This window comes from Nanorana parkeri, unplaced genomic scaffold, assembly GCF_000935625.1.
Source record: "Nanorana parkeri isolate BGI_ZX_2015 unplaced genomic scaffold, ASM93562v1 scaffold635, whole genome shotgun sequence".
Classification (NCBI taxonomy): Eukaryota; Metazoa; Chordata; class Amphibia; order Anura; family Dicroglossidae; genus Nanorana; species Nanorana parkeri.
This window is the reverse complement of record NW_017306903.1, coordinates 772,983-800,737: the sequence shown is the minus strand read 5'-3', so window position 1 is coordinate 800,737 and position 27,755 is coordinate 772,983. Positions and strand designations below refer to the sequence as shown.

Sequence of the window (27,755 nt, the reverse complement as noted above, 5' to 3'; positions counted from 1 at the left end):
GGAAGACAAAGAAAGTTCCTGGTACTCTTGTAAGAGGTAGAGAAACACAGCAAATAAATTGATCAGATAGATAGATAGATAGATAGATAGATAGATAGATAGATAGATAGATAGATAGATCATGAAAGGCAAGAAAGACTGATAAATGCGACTTATTAAATGCCATCCGGCAGTAAGCGATAAAGTGGACAAAAGACAAAGAATCTAAGCCACTGTGAAGGAGCAGTCAGATATCAGGTTGTACACTTGTTCTTTGTAAGCAGTGTTTCCAGTGCCTGAAATGTCACGGAGGAAGCAAAGGAAACCTCAGCAGCTTATCTCAGACTGTGACAACTCAACCTCTTCAGAGAATGGTAAGGACAATCACTAGAGTTGGAGCAAGGAAAAGGCAATGAGAGAGCATGTGTGTCTCTACGCTATGTGCTTGGGAGTCTGTAAACTGCAATGCCACTGTAATCTGTAGCTCTCCTTGAGCATAGATGTTTGCAAACAAGTAATACAAGAAAATCCTGCAACTAAATGTACTTTATATTGCATTGAATGTATGCGTCTTTTAAATGACCACCTTGTATTGTTTCCATGTGTGGAGGGCGGTCAAAGGATGTATGATACGTACAGTTCTTACATTACAGTCGTGCTTGATGACAATTATATGTATGTTACTGAAGTAAGTGCAATGCACCAAGTGGGTGTGTTTCATATTTGTATAGGTTAAGAATGCCTACATGACAAGTGTAGGAGGCATTTGTTTCAAAATCATTGCTAATTTTTAGAAGATACAGGCTGATTTCCTAAAGGAGGTGAGCAATTGAGTGAATGTTTACTTCAATTATCCAATCATGTGAAAAGCACATTCCTGTTTACTTATTTCCTCTGTACATGATTGGGTGTTCTAAGTAAGCAGGCATTTTCTTTTGCACAATTGGATATTTGAAGTGAATATTCACACACTTTTTTTTGTGTGATCATTCTCAACTCCGGTGATAAATTAGCCTCATAGTTTCATAGTTTTGACTTCAGAAACTTGATTCTAGATTGATAAGTATAAATAATAATACACTGGTATTTTGTAATGTATTACTTTCCAGCGACTATACATCATGAGAACAAATCGCTGTGCAATGTGCAGCCGCCATTGCCCATAATAGTACATGTTTGGGGCAGGAGGCCAAACATATATTAAGAATAATAGTGGTTTCTATGTAAATGATAAAACATCTTAGTCACGTTATGGCATATTCTATCTATCTATCTATCTATCTATCTATCTATCTATCTATCTATCTATGTCTCTATTATTGGTATTTGTCTATACCTACGTTGTGTCGCACACAGCCTTGCTTCATGTTTTATTGCATTTTTGGACACAATGGCAAATGTTACGAAGCTGAGAACTAACAACCTGTCCATTTATCATATGTATATGAAAGTTGCTTCCAATAGTTTTCTGCTATATGAACAGTTTGTGATACCAGCTCATGAACAGTTAACATTCCCTGTTCATATCCACTCCAGCAGCATGCACACGTCCATGGCATGACCATTCCAGCAGGTGCATATATTTAACTCCATGTCAATGATGAGTGACTGTGGTCATTCACATGCTTATTTGTACGCGGTTTTCCCCTAGATCGCCAAGCCAAGAATTTTGGCCCCATTTTTAAAGGATAATTTTTTATCATATACATTTAAGAAGAGAAAAATGTCAGAACGTATATGCTTTAACTTTTCAATTATTTTTACATAAGGCACTTAATTTCTGCAAGCTAGTCAGCTGCTCATTTTACAAGGGTGATCCCAGGCTCTTGGATGGAAGGAATTTTCCTGAAATTTCTCTTTCTCTACATGTTACTCCTAGAATGAGATCCTAATAGGTTGGACTTGATGGACTAATGTCTTTATTCAACCTCAAATACTATGTAACTATGTAACTATGTGTTGCTCTAAAACAATAATGTTTAACCATATGCCATAAATACATGTATATTGAATCATGGGTGGCAAACTCAAAAATTATTTGTTAGTGTACATAGAGGATGAGACTGTAAAGGTGACTTCGGTGTACTGTTCGCTTCATACAAAGATACACATTGCCTCTAGTGATATCCAGTACTAGCAATGCAGCATGCTTCATAGGCTGAACTGTGTCCTTTTATCTACAGATGTGGGTGTGAATATAGGGTGCTATATTTCTGAAGAGCCACAAAACCTTAAATTAATGTTATCATAAAAAAAAACTAATAGCATTTTCAACTATGTGTACTGAAGTACATAATACTTGAGATTCATGTAACTTTTTGGGACTCCTTGTTTGTGTGCGTTCATGAATAGCTTCATGTGAGACAAAGGACACAAAATAGTAGTTTTCTGCTAGGGGATTACTGAATAGGAATTCAGTTGTATGACAGAAAAGTTTGCTGCCTTCCATACCACCTGATTTTTTAATTCCTTGTGTTTCTGTCAGTTACATGAAAGTTCTATACATAGCCTAGTATGCCTTAAAAAAAATCAATAATCCACCCTTCAGGCTTTATTTCCAGTATACATAGTTTAGCATACACTGAATGTTTTCCCTCATTCAGCACTGTGGAGGGTTGCCATGGGGGACACACACTAGTCGAATATCATCCAACTCACCAGGACTCGCCCAAACTTTGACCAGTGTATGGCCAGCTTAACAGTCCATGTTTAAATCATCAGGTTTTCTGCATACTATTGGTCTTCTGCAAAAGCACATTGGTCAAGTCCTTCATTAGTTTCCAAGTTTCCGTTGCAGAAAAACAAATGAAGCCTTGTACTTTGTGTATTTTATAATGTTTTATAATGTTGCTTTCTGTGTAGTGTGTAAGTTTGCATGTTAGACTGACTTCAGTAGGAACCAAAAAATACATGAGTGGACATGTTTCACTGCAGATGCATCCCTTGAAGAATACCTGTAGAGAAAACACTGGCAAGAACTGCCATTGCTGAACATAGCTGCCTGGTTGTCTGTGGCTTTATTACTTTCAGAAACACTGACCCATAAGAGGCATGCAGCAAGGAAAGTCGAAGTAAAGACAGAACACATAGGGGTTGATTTACTAACCTTATAAACACACCACGAACATGTATACACCTCTGTAGTGTGTTCCCTCCCAGCATGATCTATTGGTGGAATCTAAACACCTTTGTAGTGTGTACACACCCAGCAGGTGTGTTGTGCAAAGCCCTGCATGAATTTGCAAGGGGATGTTGTGTAAATTAGCGCTATGTTGTGTTGCTTGCATTGATGAATGCTGGAATGTAAATGCATGAGCTAACCATTTTTGTCTAAACTGTGAAGCAGCATTATATATGCATCATGTGCATGATTTTTCCATATATGGCATTAGTGGAAATATGCTTTTAGAGACTTTTTGGTTGATAAATACGTTTTGCTGTGTAAAAATCACACGCACCTAGTGCGTGCGTGTGTTTAGGTTAGTAAATCACCCCCATGATCTTCATGTATATTCCAGGGCCGGTTAACTAGTAATGATTGAATTAATTGAATCAACGTGATAGCCATTTTCAGAAGCAGAGCTCAGCAATGGCACCTTACTTATTTCTCTCAGAACAGGTTTCCAGGTTGCCTGGCTGTCTTTGGCTTTAATACTTTTTGAAGAACAGAACAAGCATACGGCAAGCAAAGTCTTAGTGATATCAGAACTCCTTATCAGCATACTTATTCCACATCAGAATAGGCAGCCTACCCCTCCTCACAGGTTTCCTTTGATATTTTATTGATCTACGATAAAAAAAAAATTAAAAAAAAGTTGCATGAGCTTTTCATCTTAAATACACAAAGACAAAACTTTTTAAAAAGTAGCATTTTACACAGTTTAATTACCAAGAATAATAGGTCTATTCACAAAAGGGTGAAGAGTTTGGAGAAGACGGGAGAAGTGAACAATCTAGAACAAAATAGCTGAACTGGAAAGTGAGCTGAATTGGAGAATGTTTCCAGTTCAGCTATGTTGTCCTAGATTGTTCACTTCTCCTGCCTTCTCCAAACTCTTCACCCTATAGTGATAATAATAATAAGTGTGTTTAAAAACATATAAAAGTAAGTTGGCCTAGAGAGGGAAGACAACATTAGTTGGGTACTCTAACTATAAACTGAATTCATAAACATGACAAAAAATGTTTTTATGTTTTGCATATGAATAGTGTTTCTTAGGACTAAACTACATTGGTCATTTTTAATTTCATGCTTCTCAAAATGTTACCACTTGCTGGCACTAATCAAATTTTCAACAGTCAAATGAATGTGCCCAATCAAAATGAATGTGCTGCAAATTAAGTGACTATCAACAAGTGAACATCTCTCACTGAGAATTAAAATACAGGTTACCTGTAGGGTCTTTTAGGGCTGGTGCAGGATGCGGCGATCCCGGAACGCGCATCCCGGGACCTGTGTGGTTGCACACCGCGGTTGCCGTGCGCCCTAATTGATTTCAATGGAGTTACATCCGCGCAGTTGGTGAAGAAAGGTACATGTAACTTTTTTCGCGACACAGGGTTTTTTTTTGTGCGTGATTGCACGAGCAGAATCGCAGCGGGAAACCGCATGATCTGCCTGGTGTGACTAGGGTGCCATTAGAAAAAATGGCACCATCAGCGGTGGTGTGCGACTTCGTGCGATGGTGTGGGACTTTCATGCACGATTGCCGCACAGTCTCGGATCGCCCAACCTGGCCTTAGGAATTATTATATAAACATTTATATATAATGTCGGGATAAACTTTTTAGCATACTTCTTGTTTATAAAATAAATAATAACATAATTTATCAACATCATACAGGCAAAAAATATGCAACACATTTAATTTCAAAATAAAAATATTCTTAGATTTGCCCTCTTCTAAGTAGGAACCCTACCCCCAATCTGTCCGCTTATCTCCTACTCTGCCCACCTTTGGGAGATCCTTGAAAACTCATCTTTTTAGGGAAGCCTATCATACCTCAGCATAATAACTGTCCTTTGACTTCTTCTATTAACGCATCCCACACAATAATTACCTCTTGTGTTACTTGCCTCTCCTACTAGATTGTAAGTTCGGGCCCACCTAACCCTCCTGTATTTAAATTGTATTGTAACTATACTGTCGCCCTCCAATTTGTAAAGTGCTGCGCAAACTGCTGGTGCTATATAAATCCATAATAATAATAATAATAATATGCATATTAGTTATTTTAGTTCTAATTATACTGTACATTTTTGTTGCCTCTCTCTTTATGAACAGCAAAAGCAACAGTTACACCTGTGTGTTATACTCTATACATACTGGTAATGAAGGGATACATAAGGAACCATGCGTAATTGAGAAATAAGATAGACATCAACTAATAACATATAAAGAATATTGGTGTATTCAATATTTTGGAATCCACCTTTGAAATCTACCTATATGTAGTAGAACATTTTACTTTTATGAACTACACCTTAGCTAGTGCTTTGTACAATCATGTATCTAAATAGTGTTATTCCCGTTTATAGCATGTATATAAAACACAAATGTCAAAATATTATTTTGAAGTCCTGCTTACTAAAACATTTAAATTACACCCCTAACTACTTTATTCAGTGTTACTTTGCAAACAGGCTTAAAACAAAATGGTCATTAGAACAATATGTAATATATCCCACATTGAAAGTGCAGGTTGACACTGGATCACAGGCAATAAGGCTGATTTACTAAAGAACTTTAGAATCTTTCTGCAAAAAAAATGACGTGAATATTCACTTCAAATATCCAATTATGTAAAAAGCATCTGCACATGATTGGGTATTCAAATTGATCAAGAGTTTGCTTTTCACATGATTGGATAATTGAAGTGAATATTCACACGTTTGTCAGCGAAGATTCTGAACTTCTTCAGTAAATCAGCCTCATTCTGTCATGCCATTTTTTTGTTCTCACGAAAACTCAACCCTTTGAAATAAAATGTATAGTCCTTCAATCTCAGATTAGCATGGAATCCACATGCAATTACTCTAAACTGTTTTTCTCATCGCAACTGCTGGCGAAGACAGAGAGACGTGACACTTTGTACTTTTCAAAGGGCCTTTGTACAGGGCAAACTTAATATGCATGTCTAGCTATAAAATATACCACTGTATTAAATAATACAAAATAAAATATTATCTAATATAACGTTTTTAAAATAATAACGTTTTAAAAATAATATTATAAAGGCAGAGCCTCAGTTTAAACTGGAAGAAACAACACAAGAGGAACTTCAACTGGCATATCATATTACTGCAACCTTTAGGACAAATAACATGTTAATGTTACCCCTAACTCTACCTTGCCTTCATTTTTAGAGCCTGCTGAAACAGTCTGAAAAGGGAATCTCAAATAAACCCTAATATCAATGGGATTTGTTTTTCCACATTCGTGAGTTCACAAAATCAATTAATTTGCCTTAAGACTTCAATGTCAGTCTGTCTGCTCAACTTCTGCTAGCACCATTGGCAGTGGACAGCATGCTGTCAGGTCAGACATTGAGGGAGGCACGTGCTGTCTATGAACAACGCAATGCTAGTGGGAGTGAGCAGAGCACCGGCAGACCATGCACAAGATTTTGGACCTGTGAGGTGTTGTGAATACTTGACCCCAGATAAGAAAAGGATTTTACATATGATTGGTTGTTAAAAACTGATGATAGGCAACAGATTTGCTTTAGCACTGCCTATGTTTAAATAGCCTTGATAGCTATTGATTCACTTTATCTCATTCAATCAAGACTGTGGCCGGAGAGTAAGTAAACACTAGCTAAAACAATTGTCTAATGATGTCAAGCAAAGTGTTTTTGAAAAAGAATGACCATTGTCTTATATTACCAATACATACTAGTTTCTTAATTACTAAAGAATGAATACTACTAGCACATATGCTAGCACTGCTTGGCTCATAATTGTGAAATATTCAGGTACACAAAGAGTTGGGAATTCCATTCTTAATCTCGTCTTGCATGGTAATGCGGAATATGCTGGCACCACACAAATACATAATATTAATGCAAGGCCACACACAGCGTGGGTGAGATAAAGTCCCTCTGGCTTGTAGAGTCAGCAGCAAGGCTTGGATGGGAATTCAGGGGGTTGGCTCCATTCTCAGCTCATTGGGTTGGGACACTTTCTTTGCATTGTCACTGTGATGAGAAGGGGGCTTTTGTGACTCACAACCTTAGTTCAGCCAGCTGCAAAATCTTTTTCCCAGGATCTGAATAGGAAAAACTGAGGGTAAAGGAGGGGGGAAAGAGCAGAGAGGGAGAGGAGGGGGGCTGAATAAGAAAGTATCAAGAGATCTTCAACACACAGGCAGAGAGATTTCCTTAGTTTATGAGCACCCCGTGAAAGAAGTAAGGCTCCTCACCTGTATGTGGTTGTATGGAGGAGTTTTTACAGTTTTGCTGTTTCCCAGGTATAAATCAGGTCTCCATTTGTCTTGTGATTTTGCATGACATCCCTGTTTTAAGATTTACATGTGTATCATGTTCAGGAGTATAAAAAATATTTATATAGTTTTACTTTATGTCTTTCTATTCAGGTATATTCCATTTACCTTTTTTTCAGCCAGTGATAATTGATTTACTGCTGAGTTGAGCATACAGACATGAATGGCAGGATTTCAGGTTATACAGGCACAGCCGAATGGGTCAGCTGAATGAACCAAAGTAGGGATACAACCCCCTCCTGCTCTTCTAGTAGAGATTGTGGTTTTCAAATTGCAGGAGCAATCAACAAGTGCAAAGCTAGCACTGGACTTTCTCATTAGAAAATCCCAAATGCATGGCACAGATTAAAGCATGGAGGCATTGAATGTTTAGTTATAAAATAATCATTTTATGAAAAAAATAATTTAGATTAAAATGAACAATATAAAAATTCAGTTTATAAACTTAAAAACTTCCACAAAACTTACCAAGAGTCAGTATAATCTGGGAAAAGTAAACTACACAAAGAATGGACATTTTATCCGATGCACACTTTAAAAAAAATCTTTTGCAAAATAAAACCTGATTGTTTACGTTGAGTAACTATTTCTCTTTTGCACTAGTGTTCATTAATCAGCCCCTCTTAGTACATGTCACATGTAGTCCTTCAACGTATCCATACTTATTCAAGGAACATCTCTTACAGAGGCCTGGACCAGCAATACTGGCGCAGGTCTAGACCATTTCTGTCTTGCAATATAATCAGTGAGATCAGTGCTGACCATACTTCAGACAAGGAATTTATTCATACTAGATATAATACATAAAACATGTTTTATGTATTAGTATTAATATGACTAAGTCCTGCTGATTTGACTCCATATTTTATAAGATTAAAATCCTTCACAGTGCAAGCCTAAAGTGCAGTCTTTGCTGGACTAGTCTGTTTGTATGGATAGAAAGTGAAGACTACAGATACAGTCCAGACCATGTAAAATACATGCAGGACAGAGAAAGTCTGTTTTTATCTAAATTCCACAGTTCGGAGGCTGAGTCAAAAGTGTTGCACAAGTGAGGTTTCCATACCCTGTCACCAATAACAAAAAGCCATACAGATTTCTCACATTATTTGTGTCACACACATGACAGGGGTTTTGTCAGAACGTTAACTCACTGTCACGTATGTAATAGGGTCTGTCTAATGCTTGCACTGGCACAACAGGAGTTGGAACAAGTCAGTCTGTTTCAATCCTCAGTCATGAAGAGAAGATGTTGCACTGCATACCAAGGCAGTTATAAGGGGGGCTTCTGAGCTGATGTGCATTATAAATGGGATGTTAATCTAGTCAAACATAGAGACAATAGACACTACTGAGAGTTTGAAGAAAAATTTGGGACAAAAGTCTATGAGTTGTCCATAGTAACCTGTGCTACACTGAACTACCACTGAGCAGTTCCAATTGTAAGTAATATGTACTGAAAACAATATTCTGTCACTGAAACCTGCTAGTTTGTCCTCTATCATTTCTGTTACATTAGGTGTTCCAATCACCTCCATGGCCACAGGTGTATAAAATCAAGCACCAAGGCATGCAGACTGCTTCTACAAACATTTGTGAACAAAAGGGTCACTCTCAGGAGCTCAGTGAATTTAATTGTGGTACCGTTATAGGTTGCCACCTGTGCAATAAGTCCATCTGTGAAATTCCCTTGCTACTAAATATTCCACAGTCAACTGTTAGTGGTATTATAACAAAGTGGAAGCAACTGGGAACAGCAGCAACTCAGCCACGAAGTCAATAGCTACAGACCTCCAAACTTCGTGTGGCCTTCAGATTGGCACAACAACAGTGTGTAGAGAGCTTCATGGAATGGGTTTCCATGGCCAAGCAGCTGCATCCAAGCCTTACATCACCAAGTGCAATGCAAAGTTTCGAAAGCAGTGGTGTAAAGCACATCGCTACTGGACTCTAGAGAAGTGGAGAAGTGTTCTCTGGAGTGACGAATCACGCTTCTCTGTCTGGCAATCAAAGCTCAAAGCAAGGTCCATAAAGACATGGATGAGTGAGTTTGGGGTGGAGGAACTTGACTGGCCTGCACAGAGTCCTGACCTCAACCCGATAGAACACCTTTGGGATGAATTAGAGCAGAGACTGCGAGCTTATAACATCAAGGAGACTTGTGCATCAAATATTCAGTGGACAACAAGGATGCAATTATTTCATTTATCTGGTTTGCAAGATCCTATATGGCAGCCACACCCCCATTTTTTTTCTTAGAAGGGGGTCTGTCAGTAGCATGGTTTATATGTACCATACAAAGTTTTCTGTAGATATAATTCAATTGATTAGTCTCCTGCCGTAGTCACCTGGCTGAGCCTAGTGACACTCTTCACTCTGGATGGAATATGTACCCCTCATGGACTGCCGTTTGTTTTGGGCATTTAACTTCATGATTGGTGCAGACTAATGTGGAACTCTGTTTTTAAGAAATATTACTTAGGAACTGCTACACAATTCTGTGCATCTGACTTTAAAAGCTCTATGGATTGACATTGCATTGACAATGACATTCTGATATGTTTTAAAAAACAAGGCTGTAATTCTTATATATGGATATGTTATAGAGTTTGTGCAATTGGGATTGAGCAGTACAACACAAAAAAAGCTGTGTGCTGAATTTCAATATCTGCATAAAATGTGACCATTTAAAATCTTCCATATATGTGAGCATTTTTTCAAGCTGGATCCACCTGCGTACCCTAACTGTTAACACAAATGTAGCTTATTTGTTCATCACTCAGCTGTGGATCCTCAACTCATATCTGAATTCATGGTGACATTGTCCTTCCTTCTGGAGGGTGGCTACTTTTGTTTCTCATGGTCCCTGTGTGTGTTGTAAAGTAGCCACCGCTCCAAGCTCACCCCCCGTGATGGACTACAATCTCACGTTTACTTTACCAATTTGTATTGAGATTGTAGTCCATCCCGGGAGCGACACTGACACTGTCCAGAAAGAAGGACAGTGTCAGCACCAATTCAGAGATGATTTGAGGATCGTCAGCTGAGTGATACAAAAATAAGATACATTTTTGTATATAGTTAAGGTACTTGGATGCATTTTTAAGATTCAACTCCTGAATTTAGTGTCAGTTTAATATGTTAAACACATTTGTTTTATGAGCTATGGATGTCCACCTTACTGCTTGTACCTGACAGGCTGTTCATATGGAGATTTCCTATTCAAGAATTTTATTGGGAGCAGTGAAAAACATCCACTCTTTTATATATCTGGATGTGATATTGTTAACACTGTATTCCATCTAAATGAATAAATAGTGTCTACATAAAACGTATTTTGATATACAGTAAATAACTATAAACCATACATGGCAGACTCCCTCCTATATAAATATTGCAAAGCAGACTTACTGGCTAATGATGGATTGATCAGGTATTACTAAAGCTGTGCTCCATCTAATTGACTGAATAACATCCAACTCTCCTAGACATTATACAATCTGTATCAGAGGAATATATACAGTATATCGGTTTAAAGTCATATGGTGACATACAGTGGGGGGAATTTATCAAAGCAATTGCGACAGTTTTAGGCTCTTAGATAATTTTTTTTCTATGTTCAAATCTGTCTTTTAACATGTGTGCCAGTTTTGACCAGAGCTTGCACTACTTTTCCAATTGCACGTTTTTTACAGATATGTGCAAGGCAATCTTATATACAGCTGTAGAATTTGTATATCTGCATATACTGTATATTACCCACCCCACAAGTGGAGAGTGGAATGTTCTTAAATAGTTCTTAAATAAATATTTTTGCCTTGCGATTAATACAGTTTTTTTTTATTGTAAAGGTCAGCCTTTCCTCCTCTGGGTTTATTTCAAATGTATGTAACATTTTGAGGGGTTTTTGTCTTGTTGTAGTCACATAAGGGGGAAGCAGCATGAACCCCTTAAATCCTTGCATATACTCTGGAAACATAAGTAAAAATTGAAGAAGCTGATATGGGCATGCACACTGACAGATGTGGTATAGATTCAAAGACTGTGGATTTGAAACTTTGAGTATCTCATACTTAGACATAAAATTGTGTGAAACATTGCTGAGGACCCTTTCAGAGGGGTGTCTCAGTTACGATCACAGTTGTAATATCCATGTCAGTCCCGATTTTCCTCCATCTTGCAATGGAGGAGATAACTGAAAAGACCAGACCCATGTTAGTCTATGGGCAGCCAGATCTAAATGGACGGGCGTCTGTTTACATCTGGTTAACCCCTATCTGACACAATCAGGTTCCGGCAAAACTGAACATTTTCCATTAGTTTTTTCTGGACCTGGCTCAGGCCAGGGGTAGCCGGATGTAAACAGACGCCTGTCTTTTTATATTCGTCTGGCCATAGAGTGACATTGGGCTTCTGATCAAGTCCATCTGAAAAATTAACAGGTGGGCCTGATTGGAAAGCTTGTATGAAAGGGGCATAACTCTGCTTTGAAAGCACAACCAAACTGTACCATTCTACAAAATTACAGAGACCACTAAAGGGCAAGTTGACGCAAAGGGACTTGAACCATCCAAAACAAACACTGCATTCTATACTTGTGCAAACAAAATAAAGAACCTACAGCAAAAGGCAGACATGTTGTCCTCAGAAAGTAGAGTTTGCATGGACCTGCAAGTCAGCAACTCTATTAGTTGGTGTCATCTGATTCCTTCAGTTTGTCCTAGAATTTAAATGATACTGAGAGCCAAAAAGTCAACATCCTGTTCTTTATTACTAATGAGAATGCTACACCTATTATAGGAACTAACAAGCGTGTGAAGTTACAGAGGATACAAAGAACACTGAGCTACATAAAACAAGTGATAAGAAAATGGGTTTCTTCTTGCAGCTTACAGAAAACTGTACAACCTGAGCTGTTACAAACCCTAAAAGAAGCGATAGCAAACATTTAATCCTCATGCCAGTTATAAAATTGCATGGTCTACATCAGGGTTGGGGAACCTTTTTTCTGCCAAGGGCCATTTGGATATTTATAACGTAATTCGCGGGCCAGACAAAATTATCAACTTAAAAATTAGCCTGCTATATTTAGTGAAACATTTAGGGGTCTGTTCACTATGCTGCCGTAAGCAGCCGAGTGAATAACTGACCTGAAGTGAAATGAGCCAAGCGCAGCAGCAGTGGGCGGGTGCAATAGCTAGTTTGCTATTGGCTATTGCAAAGTGAAATAGCCAATAGGAATCTACCTATGCATTTCTAGGCTGACTTTTTTTTCTCTTTCTGACTGAGGGCGGCCAGCGGCCCCATGCCAGGAAAAAAAACAGATCACAAGGAAAGGTTTACTCTGCTCGATCGAGCAGAGTAAACCTTTCCGGGAGAAAGTGTTTCTCTCCTGGGCGTCGGGGAGCCGTATTAGACTCCCAGAGCGTCCGGGAGAGTAATGACAGATCAGCATCCCTGGTTACCAGGTAACCAGGGACGCCATCTGTCATTACACACTGAGAACCCGGAGAGGCCGTTGTGATATCATAGCGGCCCCGCCGGGTTCCCAGTGTGTAATGACAGATGACGTCCCTGGTTAGCTGGTAACCAGGGACGCTGATCTCTCTGAAAGTGGCCGGAGACAGCCGTGAGATGACGACTGGCTCCGCCCAGCTGTCAGAAGCAGGCTGTCGGACATCTTCGGCTTTCACGACAGGTCAGTCGAGCCGAGGCATATGCCTTCGGCTCGACAGAGCCGCTCGGCCAACTTCGGGATCTGTACGGGCTATAGTGAATAGCCTGTACAGCAGCCCTTCGGTTCTACTGATCCGAAGGGGTCCTGGGCCCGAAGCTAGCCGAAGGATCAGCTGAAGCTACGGCTAGATCCTTCGGCAGCTTAGTGAATAGACCCCTTAATTAACTTAACGTTTTTGTGATGGCTGGAACTACTTATCTTTGGACACACTGTATCCCCCCCCCTCATGTTCTGGTCACATTGTATCCCCCAACATGTATCCCCTCGTGTTCTGGTCACATTGTATCCCCTCATGTTCTGGTCACATTGCATCCCCCTTCATGTTCTGGTCACATTGTACCCCCCTTCATGTTCTGGTCACATTGGATCCCCCTTCATGTTCTGGTCACACTGTACTCCCCTTCATGTTCTGGTCACATTGTATCCCCCCTCATGTTCTGGTCACACTGTATCCCCCTCATGTTCTGGTCATATTGTATCCCCCCCCTCATGTTCTAGTCACATTGTATCCCCCTTCATGTTCTGGTCACATTGTATCATCCTTCATGTTCTGGTCACACTGTATCCCCTTGATGTTCTGGTCACACTGTATCTCTCCATGTTCTGGTCACACTGTATCCCCTTGATGTTCTGGTCACACTGTATGCTCTATCATGTTCTGGTCACACTGTCTGCCCCTTCATGCTCACATGGTCACATTCAGCAATGAGCACAGCACCCTCCACAACCCCTTCTTCCACTGCACTGAGTGAGAGCAAGCAACTTTGCACTGCTCCAGACACTATCTTCACAGTTCTGCCTCCTGTCTAGCTGATTTGCTGATCCTGAATGCAGCCAGAAACCAATTAATCTGCCGCCCTGTAGTTAAGTGCTTCACCTGACATTTACCGAAGTGCGGGCTGTGTACCGTGTGGGAAGTTCCATGTGTTAGACGCTGCAGGCGGGAAGGGGCGGATCACCCCTTCCAGTCTGCAGCATCAAACTAGGGGAGCTGGCTTGTAGGGCCAGACCAAATGATTCTGTGGGCCTTAAATGGCCCGCAGGCTGGACGTTCCCTACCCCTGGTCTACATGGACTACAACCTATGCCTTCTAACCTACTCTACAGGGATTTTGGCCAGTACATTGTTTGCTCTTAGTTGTCACTGCCCTCTCTATAATAGGTGGCAGAACTGTTATTAAAAATATTTTTATAATTACAATGCTAAAGAAAAAATATGCAGCTCATCATGGCATGAAGCACCCCAACAAAATGACACTAGAGATCGTGTGTTGGTCCAGGATGTCCAAAGACATGAAACAAATGGTGGTAAACACTAATCCTTGATAGTCTTTCAGCTCCTGCTGGAGACAGGATACCAATTCACTAAAGCAATGATGATGTACCAGGTGCAATCATAAATACCAACCAGAAAAAAATTGGGCTTTTAAGGTGACTCGTGAACAATGCAAGGAGATGCAGCTAGACATAATACCACGTAACTCATTTTTATATAGTAATATTCATATTTAATTAAGTAATTTCATGATTAGCAAGAATTGTATATAAAACATATCACACTCATGTAAGAACAGGACCATAATACATATAAACGGCATATCACCTCTTAGGAATCCGTACAGATTTATATTGTGCAAAATAGCAATAATTTATATTCTTAGCATTGATTTCATTGCAACAATGTCCATAATTAATTAGATCAGTCAACATATTGTTACATAATTCCATATTGTTACATATTCCAACCAAAAATATGTACTTTTCCATTCAACGACGTGTTTTCGCCGTAGCTTTGTCAAGAAGTTTATAAAGGTGGCCTGTAGAACCTATATGAATGTTATAGTGAGCATTCAAGTAATTAGAAATATCAACTAACCATACATAACAATTGCTTATATGGATCAATAAATAATTAAATAAATAAATACCATATATAAGATTTCTGATGACGAGCAGATTCACATCTAGGGGAGTCCCTCCACAGCCAGGAGAAGAAGAGAAGCAGGGATAACTTAGGGGTCTTGACCTACAAAAATTAAGTTATAGTCCAATACTCTACTAGGTATACCTTCATGTGCATACAGGATAACACATCTAACCTAGCCTTGCTAAGTCAGTGAGTATACAAAACAGATCTAAGGTTCGATACAATTAGCCTTCACAATTGATACTTCTATATCCATAACAGTATCCAAACAAGTCAATGTATCCCATCTAAACTCAATATATGTCACTTCCATCACAGATCATCCATTAATCCAGACAGTCCTATTCTGTCAATAATAGTCTAAATATATCTATAAATGTCCAAGCTAATCCTCATTGGTATTAATTGTTTATAAAGTTAATCAATTCAAAAGATCGTCCTAAAAGGAAATAACCAGATGTATTAATAGATAAGAAACACTGAATACATCCCATGATATCGATTAGGTACCTAGTAAATTGTTCAAACTCCTCAAGTGTCCAAAATAAACTTCTCTCTCTCCAATTCCCCGAGTCTCCCCTCCTCTAGAACTTTCCCACCGCAGACACACGCACCGTCCAATTCGTCGACGTGTGACGTATGCGGCAGGGTACACACATGTGCCCTTAAAAGCGCATCCGGAATATGGGAGTAGCCCAACCAACAATGGGCCACTCCCCGGGGCTGTCAGCCCAATGGACCGGCGCTAATAGACCAACCGCGCCATCCCATTCACCATAACAGGGACAGACCCCTCCCCCTGTGAGCCCGGTGACTGAACAAACAGTCTCGGGACCCCAGCAGCAGCACAGCCTCAAAGATCGATCAATGTCAATCAAAGGTGAGGAAGTGCTGGGGTGCAGACTATCCCCAGAAGATGTATTCAGGGGAACGGCCTGCTAAATCAATCCTGGGTGAGATAGATAACATCCACAATGCGCAAATCATATCCCCATAGCAATACTTCCTATTTGACCATATTAGAAACAGCAAATATTGAACATTAGTAATTTAACACACAGTGTATGATAATGATAGACACAATGGGGTCCTAACATCAAAGTAAATTGGCATCCAACTTAAACATAATACAAAATTATATGTATCCCCCCTCGCACCCATAATCCCCCCTCCCCCTAAATAACCCAAAGCCAACCAAGCACGCTGCAACAACAAATAACCCTTGCACCCTAGTACCCATGATGACGGCCTCTGAGGGCCATCAATGACCCAAGGTGAAATGGGCCGATGTTAAGTGTACCAATGTTGTTTTATAATGTATCCATTATTGTGTAAACTAGATGATATCTAGGAATTAGTTCATGAGGTAAAAATAATATTATAAATGCCAAATATACAAATAAAATGAACCCAATTGTGTGCTAATGCTTGATTTAATATATACTTGATTGTCCATGCATTGTATAATATTTTTAAGAGATAAATAAGTTACACTTCCATACATATCAATATTGTAATCTTGCCTCACACTCATCTAAGAACAGGACCATAATACATATAAACGGCATATCACCTCTTAGGAATCCGTACAGATTTATATTGTGCAAAATAGCAATAATGTATATTCTTAGCATTGATTTAATTACAACAATGTCCATAATTAATTATGATTGTATTCAGGGGTTGATGTCTCTGTTTAGTGCTGATCCCAATATTTTTCTTGATGTACCAAGTGTACCAATCATATCAGACTTCATAGTTGGTCTGAAGCCATTATAACTGAAATCTGAAGCTCTTTGCATTGTGTGCTGAATAGGTTTTAAAAGAACAAAGTTTAATCTGAAGGAGATACTGTTACTCCATTGGGCACAAATGTAAACCTTGTAATGAAAAGTGAATACTTTAAATGTATTATCTCCACAGCACGCTACTACTATGCCACATACTTTGACAAATTATTGATAAATAGTTTTCTTTAATCTTCATTATATTTACTTTAAAAAAGTTTCATGCATTTTTAGAGCGATTAATATGAATATAGCATATTAATATGATATGTCTATTTATTCTTTTCACATGTTCATATGTCTACTCTAGCTGCTCTGAAAAAAAAAAAAAAAACTCTTAGCAGAGGTAAAGGTCAAATGTATGCACAGAACTGCACTGTTCAGATGGGCACTCTAGAGTTTCAATCTAAGACAGTCTAAAGGTAAACATCTGTTGAAACCTATAATGTTCTCTGAATCCAATGCCAGTACTCTGTATTAAAGAAGAACCCTGGGGAAATGTTTATTAACCCTTGCAGTGGGGCTACGCCGCACTGCAAGGGTTAAGTGCTCATTTGTGTCTGGGGAGGAAAATAAAGTTATATGCTCGTACTCATCTGATACTCCAAGCCGGCTTGCCCTTAGAACGGTCCCAGGAGCCTCTCTCCCCCTCTGCTGCAGGTCCCGTAAATCATCACGTTCTATACATTGTTTATCAGTGTTTCATATTTGGATCATATGAGGAGAGAGGCTGGAGGGAGCATTGTCACAGGCAACTGGCTCTGAGGATCAGGTGAGTATAGCTTTGTTACTTTCCTCCATAGACCAAAATGAGCAGTTATCCCAGGCAGTGCGGGGGTAGCCTCACTGCAAGGGTTAATCATTATTTTCCCCGGAGTTCTGCTTTAACCTTCTTGGCGGTATTACTGAGTGTGGCTCGGGGCTAATTTTCTTTACCATAAGCGGTAACCCCGAGCCACACTCGGGAATACACAGCGCGTCTCTTACCTTGTCCCTCGAGTTGCGCTGTGTCCTCCGGCCGATACCGGCATCCGTCTTCCGGGTTCCGTCCATTGCGAGCATCCACGTCACAGGGGGGCGGAACCAGCAGGAGATTCAAACGTTTTTTTTAAAAAGGAAAATATATAGAACGAAAAAAGGAAGAAAAAAAAGAAAAAATCATACCGCCAGGGAGGTTAAGTGCATAGTTGCCAACATTTGAAAATTATCAGGAGGGACACCTATGCAAATAAGGAAAATGCAACACGCAAAATGTGTTGACTGATGGGCACATAGGGGCATGGCTCATAAAGTGGGTGTGGCTTCATGTCATATGGCATGCAGCATCACACTTTTTTCCCTAGTTTGCTATGTTTTAGACAAAATAAATGTTATTATTGATGTCAGTGATATAAAATAAGCCCTATCATTGGTGTCCATGTGAGTAAAATAAGCCCCACCATTGGTGTCAGTGGAAGTAAAGTATGCTCAATCATTTGTGTCAGTGGAAGGAAAATAAGGGGTGAGGGACTGGGAACTTTTAGCCTGGGTGGAAAGATAATCAAATAGACAAAGTATGTCACAGTAAACAGCATAAGACAGTGTAGAATAGAGACTATACAGAGCAGCATACAGAAAAAGGAAGTGTGGAATAGGGAAGATGGTGTGAAATAGTAAATGTACTGTGCAGTGTAGAGAATGAGGCTGTGTACAATAGGGAATGTACAGTGCAGCATACAGAATGAAGCATGTGGAATAGGGAACATACAACATAGCTTACAGAATGAGGCAGTTTGGAACATATAGTATAGCGTACAGAAAAGGCTGGTATGGAATTGGGCACATACAGTGCAGCATACAAAATGAGGTAGTGTGGAACAGGGAACATACAGCGCAATGTACAGAAAGGGAACGTACAGCGCAGGAAATGTACAGTCCAGTGTGCAGAATGAAGTGGTGTGGAAAAGACTGCATTTGTCATTCTGTTGAAGCACTATGGCCACCTATGAAATCCAACACTTCCAGGTGTGTCCTGCAATGACATAGCACTTTGTAATATCCCCTTCGCACACCGTACCGATGTACCCCAGAATCCAACGGGTGCTGGAACAACTGGGAGATGGCGCCACAATATACAATCTAGAACATATGTTGTCCACGCACCATTCTGCTTTGGAATGTCATCTTTATTCGTATACCTTCAGCATGACATGTGAATGCAACGTTTTGACACGTTGCCAGACGAAGGGGTCTTGTGAGGCTCCGAAACATTGTATTTATATGTCATGCTGAAGGAATACGAATAAAGATGGCATTCCAAAGCAGAATGGTGTGAGGACAACATATGTCCTAGACTGCAATGACATAGCAACCACCAGAAGGATCCATAGTGTACATTGAGAGATCAGGCATATGGCACACCTTTCCCACAGGGTCACTTTAAACATGACATTGATCAGTCACACAAGGTGGGCTTAAAAAAGAACTCTGAGCAGAATAAAACTAAACCCTTGCAGTGGAGCCACCCCCCGCAGTGCAAGGGTAAAGTACCCGTTTTCATCTAGGGTCTAAAATAATAAAGATATATGGGGTAGCCTCACTGCAAGGGTTAAGTTTTATTCTGCCTGGAGTTCTTCTTTAAGGGTGCTGTTTACCTCAAATCCATTAATATTGAGATTGTCCAGTATTCTAGATAACAGCCTTGTCTAAGAAATAGTTTTGTATATATATATACTGTAGGGATAGGTTAAAACTCCTATGAGTTTGTTTTTTTTTGCTGTCTATACATTAGATGTAGAGTTGTGAGGGTTTGATACCTCGGGCAGGTATTCCCCATTATTCCCCAAAATATTGTCTGCAGTTGGACTTTAGGGTTGTTTAGAAACGATGTAAAATGACCAAGTGTTCTATAGCAAAAAGATAAAAAGTCACCAGCACTCGATTTTTTGATAGTAAGTATGTCCCTTTATTGGACAAAAGACGTCATAGGGGAGCCGACGTTTCGGGGCCACACAGGGTCCCTTCTTCAAGGCAGAAAGTATGGACACAGAAGAAGGGACCCTGTGTGGCCCCGAAACGTCGGCTCCCCTATGACGTCTTTTGTCCAATAAAGGGACATACTTACTATCAAAAAATCGAGTGCTGGTGACTTTTTATCTTTTTGCTTTGTGTTTGCACGGTGCCATCCGTGATTTGGTCACTTCGAGCACCATCATCCTAAATTGGCCGGGACTGCTGTAAGGTGTGCGGAGGGCTCTCTTCCATTTCTACAAGTGTTCTATAGGACAGCATTGTTGGAAAACAGACAAACCTGAAGCTGGGTGTAGTCTTTGTAGTGTTAATAAACCATCCAGGAAAAAAATATATTATTGTGGCGGCATAACTTATATCACCATCAGTTCAGTGCTGTTTTCTTTGGAATCTTTGCAGCAAAATCCAGCCTCTGAAATCTGATGTGTGCAGCTTCCGCCTTCAGGGTGGCTCCTTTGACTTCCGTTTCTCCCTGGACCTCATGTGTTTGGCCAACGCTTACGCGGTAGGTGCCACTGGTGGCATTTAGCTGACACATGCGCTGTACGATTCAGCTGCCTGTACTGCACTCTGGCGTCACTTATGGGTGACAGTGACATGCACAGTACGTTCAGCTGCTAAACAAAGCACCAGAATGGGCCTGTATTACACAGGCGCCGGCTGAACAGAGCTTCAAAGATCACCACGGCCCTGGTGCTGTGTTCGGCCAAAGCATGTACATTGCGGGTAGTGCACAAAGCATCATGGGACATGTAGATTTTAAGCTAAGCTGTGCCCAGGGTGCACTCCCAGACCGAAAGTTTGCAGCAGTGCTGATCGGAGAGACACAGGAGAGACAACTTCAGAACATCTGAAAAACAAGCATTTGGGACACAAGGAAGAAATTAACAATATATCAGCTGGTGGTTAGGTGGAGCTAATTGTAATGAGCAATATAAAGGTGCCCATACACGTACGATAATTGCAAGGTGTATGGAAGGCGTGCGACCTCTGCTACTGGAAGGTCGCACAACTTTTGTCTTAAGAGCATGTTCGAAAACCCGCCGAGAATCGTACGATTGTCGGCGGGTTTGTGGCATGATCGTAAGACAAATGCCGAAAGGGCCAGTGTGCGGAAGCGCACACTGCCCGTTCAGCATTGCGGTCATCGGAAAGCCCCCCCCTCAGCGGGGCGGGCTTGCGATTATCGCAAGTACGATCTGCCTGGCCAAGATGGGCAGATCGTGCGTTTTTTTTATTACGTTACAACCATCGCAAGACAAAAGTCTTGCAATGGTTGTAAGGTGTGTGGGCACCTTTACAGTGAGGGTTTAATACTACGTTAAACTGGATGACATTTGTCACTGGATGTCAATTTTCATGTTTTTTCCCATAAAATACAGTTTTCACCTATTTTTTGTTTTTTGAATCAATTTTTGCATCTTAGAACTGTGTATCTTCTGCAGGCTATTTCGGCCCCTCCCTAACTATAAACATTCAACTCATGCATCAGCTGCACATCATTGTTCTGGCTGGCTTTCTGATAGTGGCAATGGTTGACCATGCCCGCACAGCCGCTTGTAGTCTCCACCAGGGGTGCATGTAACAGGGTGATAACGCAGCAGAACAATAAGGAGACAATTGCCATCCCTTAACAGGCCTGGATTAGGATCATGGCAGGATCACCAAGTATTCTTTTCATTGAAGCTGCAGATATAAAAATATTAAAAACATTTTTGAAGTTACATTAACATGGTAAAGCTTTTATGAGATTTTAGTGATTGGTTTGGATCTGCTTTAAGAGTTAGAACAAGTATTTGAGGGCTGAAATTTCCAGCATACATTCTACAGACACGCTACACGGCTTAGTAATGTGTGATCTAAATGCCATGCAGTTGTCATCCTTTTTTATAGGAATAATAAAGATAGTTTTTATATCAAGAAAGATGCTATAAACACAGGAATATGTGATTACACAATTTAAAGTACATTTTCCAAATGCAGTAACACATATACTGGTGTAGTACTTTTTGTGACTTTTGCTTATACAGTATCTGTCACCTGCATTTCTCCACAGTGGAATGCATTCAAGGAGTGCAGATTAGCAAGAAAGTGTGATGTTTTCCTGGTTCCTCATTTCTTGCAATTAAAATTGTACTGCCACGGGCTGATATTACCTTTGACTTGTGCCACTTTTATTGAAATTTGAAGAAAAAGTACAAACATACCCACTGATATCTCTATTTTAATGTGGCAGTCCCAAGATTCAGTGAGCTATCAAACCGAGTATGATGTGGGCCATGTTTGGCTCAGAGTTTAGGAAAATCAAATTTTCAGTATTAATTTCCAGAAAGGTATATATACTAGGGCACAATTATCTGATGTGAAGAGGATCAGTTAAGTACTTACAGCACCCCTTCACACATAAGACTGAGAAACCTTGAGATATCATGAGGTCTATACATACTATTCATGCTGCAGCACTGATGCATTTTTTCTGAAAAAATGTGCATTCATTAGCCAAGCACTACCCGCAGAATGGAGTTATAGTTTAAGTGAAATAATGTTTATGCATGTCTTCACTATATTTGTACTAAGTAAGCTTGGTATTGGCAAAGTGAACAAGGATCATTAAATTAAAGTTACTCTTAAAGCACAAAATGCACAACAAGCAGGAAGATTTCAAATATGACTTGTCAGTCCCACAAAGTTATGCAACACAAATGTAATCATCTGCAATGCATGAAATATGGACCTTTAGTGCCCATTGCCAGTTACAGCGGGTGTAGTAACAAACAGACATACGTGAGGATAGGCCTTTACAGTCCTTCTTTAAAAACCACGTGCATTGATGTGCACTTGATGTGCACTTGATGTGAACCAGATACCTAGATAATATGGGATTTCTACATGAATTGCATTTTTATGCAGTAAAATGTATGTGTTTTAACACATGTGCACATTCATTTGTTTGTGTATATACATTCTGCATTTATATACTGAATTGGGGTAAGGGACAAATAAACTGGAATGTATATTTAATGAAGCAGGGATCTTCACTTTGTCCTGGCCGCACAGGTACAGTATACGTATAGGGTACACAATTCAGTCCTAAAGAAGATAAAAGCAAATTCCACAAATCATTTCTTTGGTAGTGAATACTCTCCCTTCCCAAGCTGTGTTTCAAAGTCCCCCATACCCCCAGCCAATTCAACAAGTTTAATTAAGCTCGAAGAACCCGGGAGTAAATTAGCCAGAACAAGGGACAGTTACCATGAAAGGATTACCATATCAATGCTTGGAAGTCGGTCCCCTTGGCTCTTGTGTGAATACAAATCAATTACCAGGAGCTGTGAAGCTGGCTTTTCTCTCCAGAGTATTAATGCTTGACAAAAGCTGGGATACAAAGAGGGCCCTGTTAAATGAAGAGAGAGTGTGTGTGTTTGTGTGGGGGTGGAGAAATGGGGGCTTTAAGGAAAAATTAAAGTGGTTGGTGTTCTAAGTTTTCCTGGATTGTATTTTTATACTGTACACATTGGTTAAAAATTATTGAACAGATGCATTTTTATTAGTTTTAGCCCAACAGGTGCCCATATGTTTTCACATCAAGTTCTAACTGATGTATAGAGTAATGCTACATATTATTATTTCTTACTTTTTTTTTTTTTTTTACAGGGTACACAGCAGGTGAAGAAGTTCAAGTGTGTCAGAAATGCTGTGCCCAGTTTGACGAACCCTCTGATTTCACCAGACATAAAGAATGCTGTTCTCTTGACAACCAAATTGTTCTGATTGTGGACAACCAGGGAGAGTCTAAAAAGAACCAACAAGAAAGCATTATTAAGGAATCTGCCTCACAACCTAACTCTCCAGAAAGTGCTGGGTCAGGAAAGAGAACAATGGTGACCCGACAATGTGACCAAGAAACACATTTTCAAATGATGGGCTCCATAAGACCAGACATGGACAAAAAGGGTGTGGGCCCCTCTCAGCGCTTCCTTATTCCTAATGGGGGTATAGTAATGGATGGTCTCTCAGGACCAAAAATAGGTCTGGCTCCTATGAGTCAGGAAGCAGTCCCTGGAGGTCAGACTGCTACAGCTCCTATAAACATCCCTATGATCCTGGAAGAACTTAGAGTTTTGCAGCAGAGGCAGATACATCAGATGCAAATAACGGAGCAAATATGTCAACAGGTACTAATGCTTGGATCCCTTTCCATGACTCCTTCAAATCCAACAACATCACCACCAGAAAGGAACACTACAACAAAACCCTTGCCTGTCTTCAGTCCATCAAAACAATCTGAATCTATTCAAGAATCAACAAAGACATTTTGCAGAGATGAGATCTCCAAGCAGACTTTTCTTCACCTCTACAATCCTGTAGGGCATGCATTTGGAGCTAGGAGTATTCCAAACATAAAAGACAAATTGATAGGGGGCATCTGTGAAAAGCCAGTTCTAGGACAATCTTCACTTCCAAGCTCACCAGCAAGCCAGCTCATTTCGCCACATGCAATATTTTCACCAAGTTTACCAACCTTACCATCTGGATTATTTTTAGGGGCTAGGGTATTAGAAACTACCCCAAGCCACTTGAAGCAGAAGAACAATGAGTCACTACGAGGTGAAAGTCAACTAGAAAGATCATCAGGGAAGCACAAATGTCGTTTCTGTGCAAAAGTTTTTGGCAGTGATAGTGCCCTTCAAATACACCTACGTTCTCACACTGGGGAAAGACCATACAAATGTAATATATGTGGAAACCGTTTTACTACTAGAGGCAACCTGAAAGTACATTTCCATCGACATAGGGAAAAATACCCTCATATACAAATGAACCCACATCCTGTTCCAGAGCATTTGGATTATGTTTTGACTAGCAATGGTCTACCGTATGGCATGTCAGTACCTCCAGAGAAGGCAGAGGAAGAGACAATAGAAAAGAAACCAGTAGTACCTCCAATAATAGCAACAGAGGGCTTGAATTTCTTCTCAAGTTCAGCTAGCCAAGGATTACCATCACTTAATAAACTGGTTCTTGTAAAAGCAAATGATGCTGCTCTGAAAAGTTCTAATGTATGTCCAAAGACAAAGTCCGATGAAAATACCCCTCCCCTTGAAAGGTCATCTATTGGGACAGCTGACGTCAGTGGGAGGATGCAACTTAGCAAACTAGTTACCTCTTTTCCAAGTTGGGCACTGCTAGCCAGCCACTTTAAATCTGGAAGCTTCCCTTTTTCATACACTGTTGAACCTCTGGCATACTCAGAGACATCAAAATTACAACAGCTAGTTGAAAAAATTGACAAGCAGGCAACAGTTCCTAACCAGTGTGTCATCTGCTTACGCGTATTAAGTTGTCCCAGGGCACTTAGGCTCCATTATAACCAACATGGAGGGGAAAGACCATTCAAATGTAAAATATGTGGGCGGGCATTCTCAACTAAGGGCAATTTAAAAGCCCATTTTGTGGGTCATAAAACCAGTTTATCCTCAAAACCTCAAAATTCATGTCCAATTTGCCAGAAAAAATTTACCAATGCTGTCACTCTCCAGCAGCATATACGAATGCATCTTGGTGGGCAGATACCAAATGGAGACCTATCACCTGGAGTTGGAAGCAAAATAGAACCCATAGAAGACAAAAACATTCCAGATTTTTCAGATGAAGTTAGCACTGAAGATGACTCATTGGATGTAAGTGAATCCGAAAGTGAAAAGGCTGCACTAGTGGAGTCAGAAATATCAAGCATGGACGATGACACTGCAGCTTCTGTTGTAAAGAACAATGATAACAACAACGCATCACCTTCTGCTACTCTCCAGCCTTTGCCTTTTCCAGCCACAGAGTCAACTGTTTTATCAGAACAACCACTCAGCACAACTATTGAATCAGGCTCTCATCTAGAAAAAGCTAATAGTACTAATTTAGGTAATGCGGAAGACAAAGCTGAGGCAGACAAGAATCCACAAAATACAGATGAGAAGAGTCTAGATGAAAAAATCCATACAGACCAGAAAGAACAAGATACAAATATAAGCACCACAGCTGAGGGAAGCCCCCATAAAGAGGAAGCCCATGTGTGTGATTTATGTTCTGAGAAACTACCCAGCACTGAGTCATTGGGGGAGCATGAGAAATGTCACACAAAAGATGGATTGTTCCATTGTTTGGTTTGCAAGCAAAGCTTCCTGGAGGCATCCATTCTGAAGAAGCATGTACTACAGGCACACCAGGTGAGCCAAACCTTTCCTCCTCAGCCAGTGAGCAGCCCCAAACACCCATCACCAGCCCAAACATTACTGAAGAGTGAAGCTTTAAGCCCACCCCAGACACTGGCACTGGTCAAGCTTCCAGGGCTACCGCTGGCCACATCCCTCTCCCCTCCTTTGAGACGCAGCCCTAAGCAGCATCTGTGCATGGTTTGTAAGAAGACGTTCTCGTCGGCCAGTGCATTGCAGATTCATGAGCGGATTCATACAGGAGAGAAGCCTTTTTCCTGCAATATGTGTGGAAGGGCGTTCACCACAAGGGGGAACCTTAAGGTAGGTTCTCCAGCTAAAAGATCTCTACCTTGTAACAAACACTAAGCTACATGATTTGGTGATGACAACACAGCACGCAAATACATGTTTTCACAGACATCTAAGATTGACTGATTACATATAATAAATGAAAAACTGTAAACATAAATTACAATTTTTGTTTGTCTTTAAAGCAACCCTGTCACTGGGTAACTCAGAAGCAGCTTGCAAAACAAGATGACTCTTGCTTACCTTTTTGGCTGGTGCCAACTCAAATCTTTGTTCTCTTGCAGAGGTACGGCCACCGCATGTTGGATGCCTTGCCCTCCATTGTATGCAGTGGTACCTCCTGCCAATCCCTATCAGTCATCTTCTTCTGCAGGTTGCTTCTGTTTGAGTTGCCTAGTGACAGGGTGGCATTAGTATGAATTTCACAATATGTTATCCTTCTGAAGGAAACCTTAAAAGTGAATGATCTTAAGGATCTAGGCAGTGCCATAGCATGAGCCATTTAAGGGGGTAAACGAGAAGTGTCTAGGGGGCATGTTTTCCAACTCTGTGTTGTATATAATATGTTTTACCTTATGGAGAGTGCAACAGCAAGCAGTTCTCTTTAGAGTGTAGGTGCACTTTGAACAAAGTCATTTGTTTCTCTTAACATGTCAGCAAGTAATAATTGAAGTATGTTTACACTGCAGTGTTCTACAACCTCTGTTTTCTTCTCCAGGTTCACATGAGTACTCATGTATGGAATAGTACCTCTTCAAGAAGAGGAAGACGTCTGTCTCTGGATAATTTGGGCCCTCTGCTCTCAGGAAACCCAATGAAGCTGCAGGATTTTCTGTCTAGGGAAATTCCTACACAACTGGTTGGAGTTAGCCCATTATCATTTTGGAACCAATACACAGCTTACCTCACTAGTGGTCCACCAACAGCAACTGGCAACATAACCTCTACTGCGGTCATTTCACCCCCTGCTCTAATTGGATTGCGAGCAGCTAAAGTTGGGCATATTCCTGCTGGAGGACTTGTGGAGATCAAAGAAAAGAGTCCAAGCATTGCAGAGGCTATACAAGGGAGTCCAATAAAAGAAGAGAAGTAGACATCCTTCTGAAAATGACAGGAGATAAAATTGATAGTCATATGATGTAAAGATTGAATTGACATTGTGTGTTAGGTTCCACATAGTGCCTGCTCTTCTTAAGCAACTGACAGTTCCTGGAGATGGTTTTACTGTGTCCTGTTAGATTTCAGTCCAGTAAAATACGGCCAGGTTTCAATGACATGTGCAAAAACTAGTGAACT

At 40.3% G+C, this 27,755-nt stretch overlaps 1 protein-coding gene across 2 annotated transcripts; it reads left to right on the top strand.

Moving 5' to 3' along the window:
• On the top strand, window positions 1-27,755 carry SALL2 (spalt like transcription factor 2). 2 transcript variants are annotated; one of them, XM_018563151.1, is made up of 3 exons: window positions 1-353; window positions 23,596-26,162; window positions 27,178-27,755. In XM_018563151.1, the coding sequence occupies exons 1-3, from the start codon at window positions 281-283 to the stop codon at window positions 27,550-27,552; spliced, it is 3,015 nt and encodes a 1,004-aa protein (XP_018418653.1). In that variant the 5' UTR covers window positions 1-280; the 3' UTR covers window positions 27,553-27,755. The 2 variants fall into 2 exon arrangements, with proteins under 2 accessions (XP_018418653.1, XP_018418652.1); XM_018563150.1 differs by having other exon boundaries at window positions 23,596-26,471.

Coding starts and splice junctions, on each gene's coding strand:
- SALL2 (XM_018563150.1), top strand. CDS start 281: ATGTCACGGAGGAAGCAAAGGAAACCTCAGCAGCTTATCTCAGACTGT. Junction 354..23,595: donor CTCAACCTCTTCAGAGAATG/GTAAGGACAATC, acceptor TTTTTTTTACAG/GGTACACAGCAGGTGAAGAA. Junction 26,472..27,177: donor CCACAAGGGGGAACCTTAAG/GTAGGTTCTCCA, acceptor TTTCTTCTCCAG/GTTCACATGAGTACTCATGT.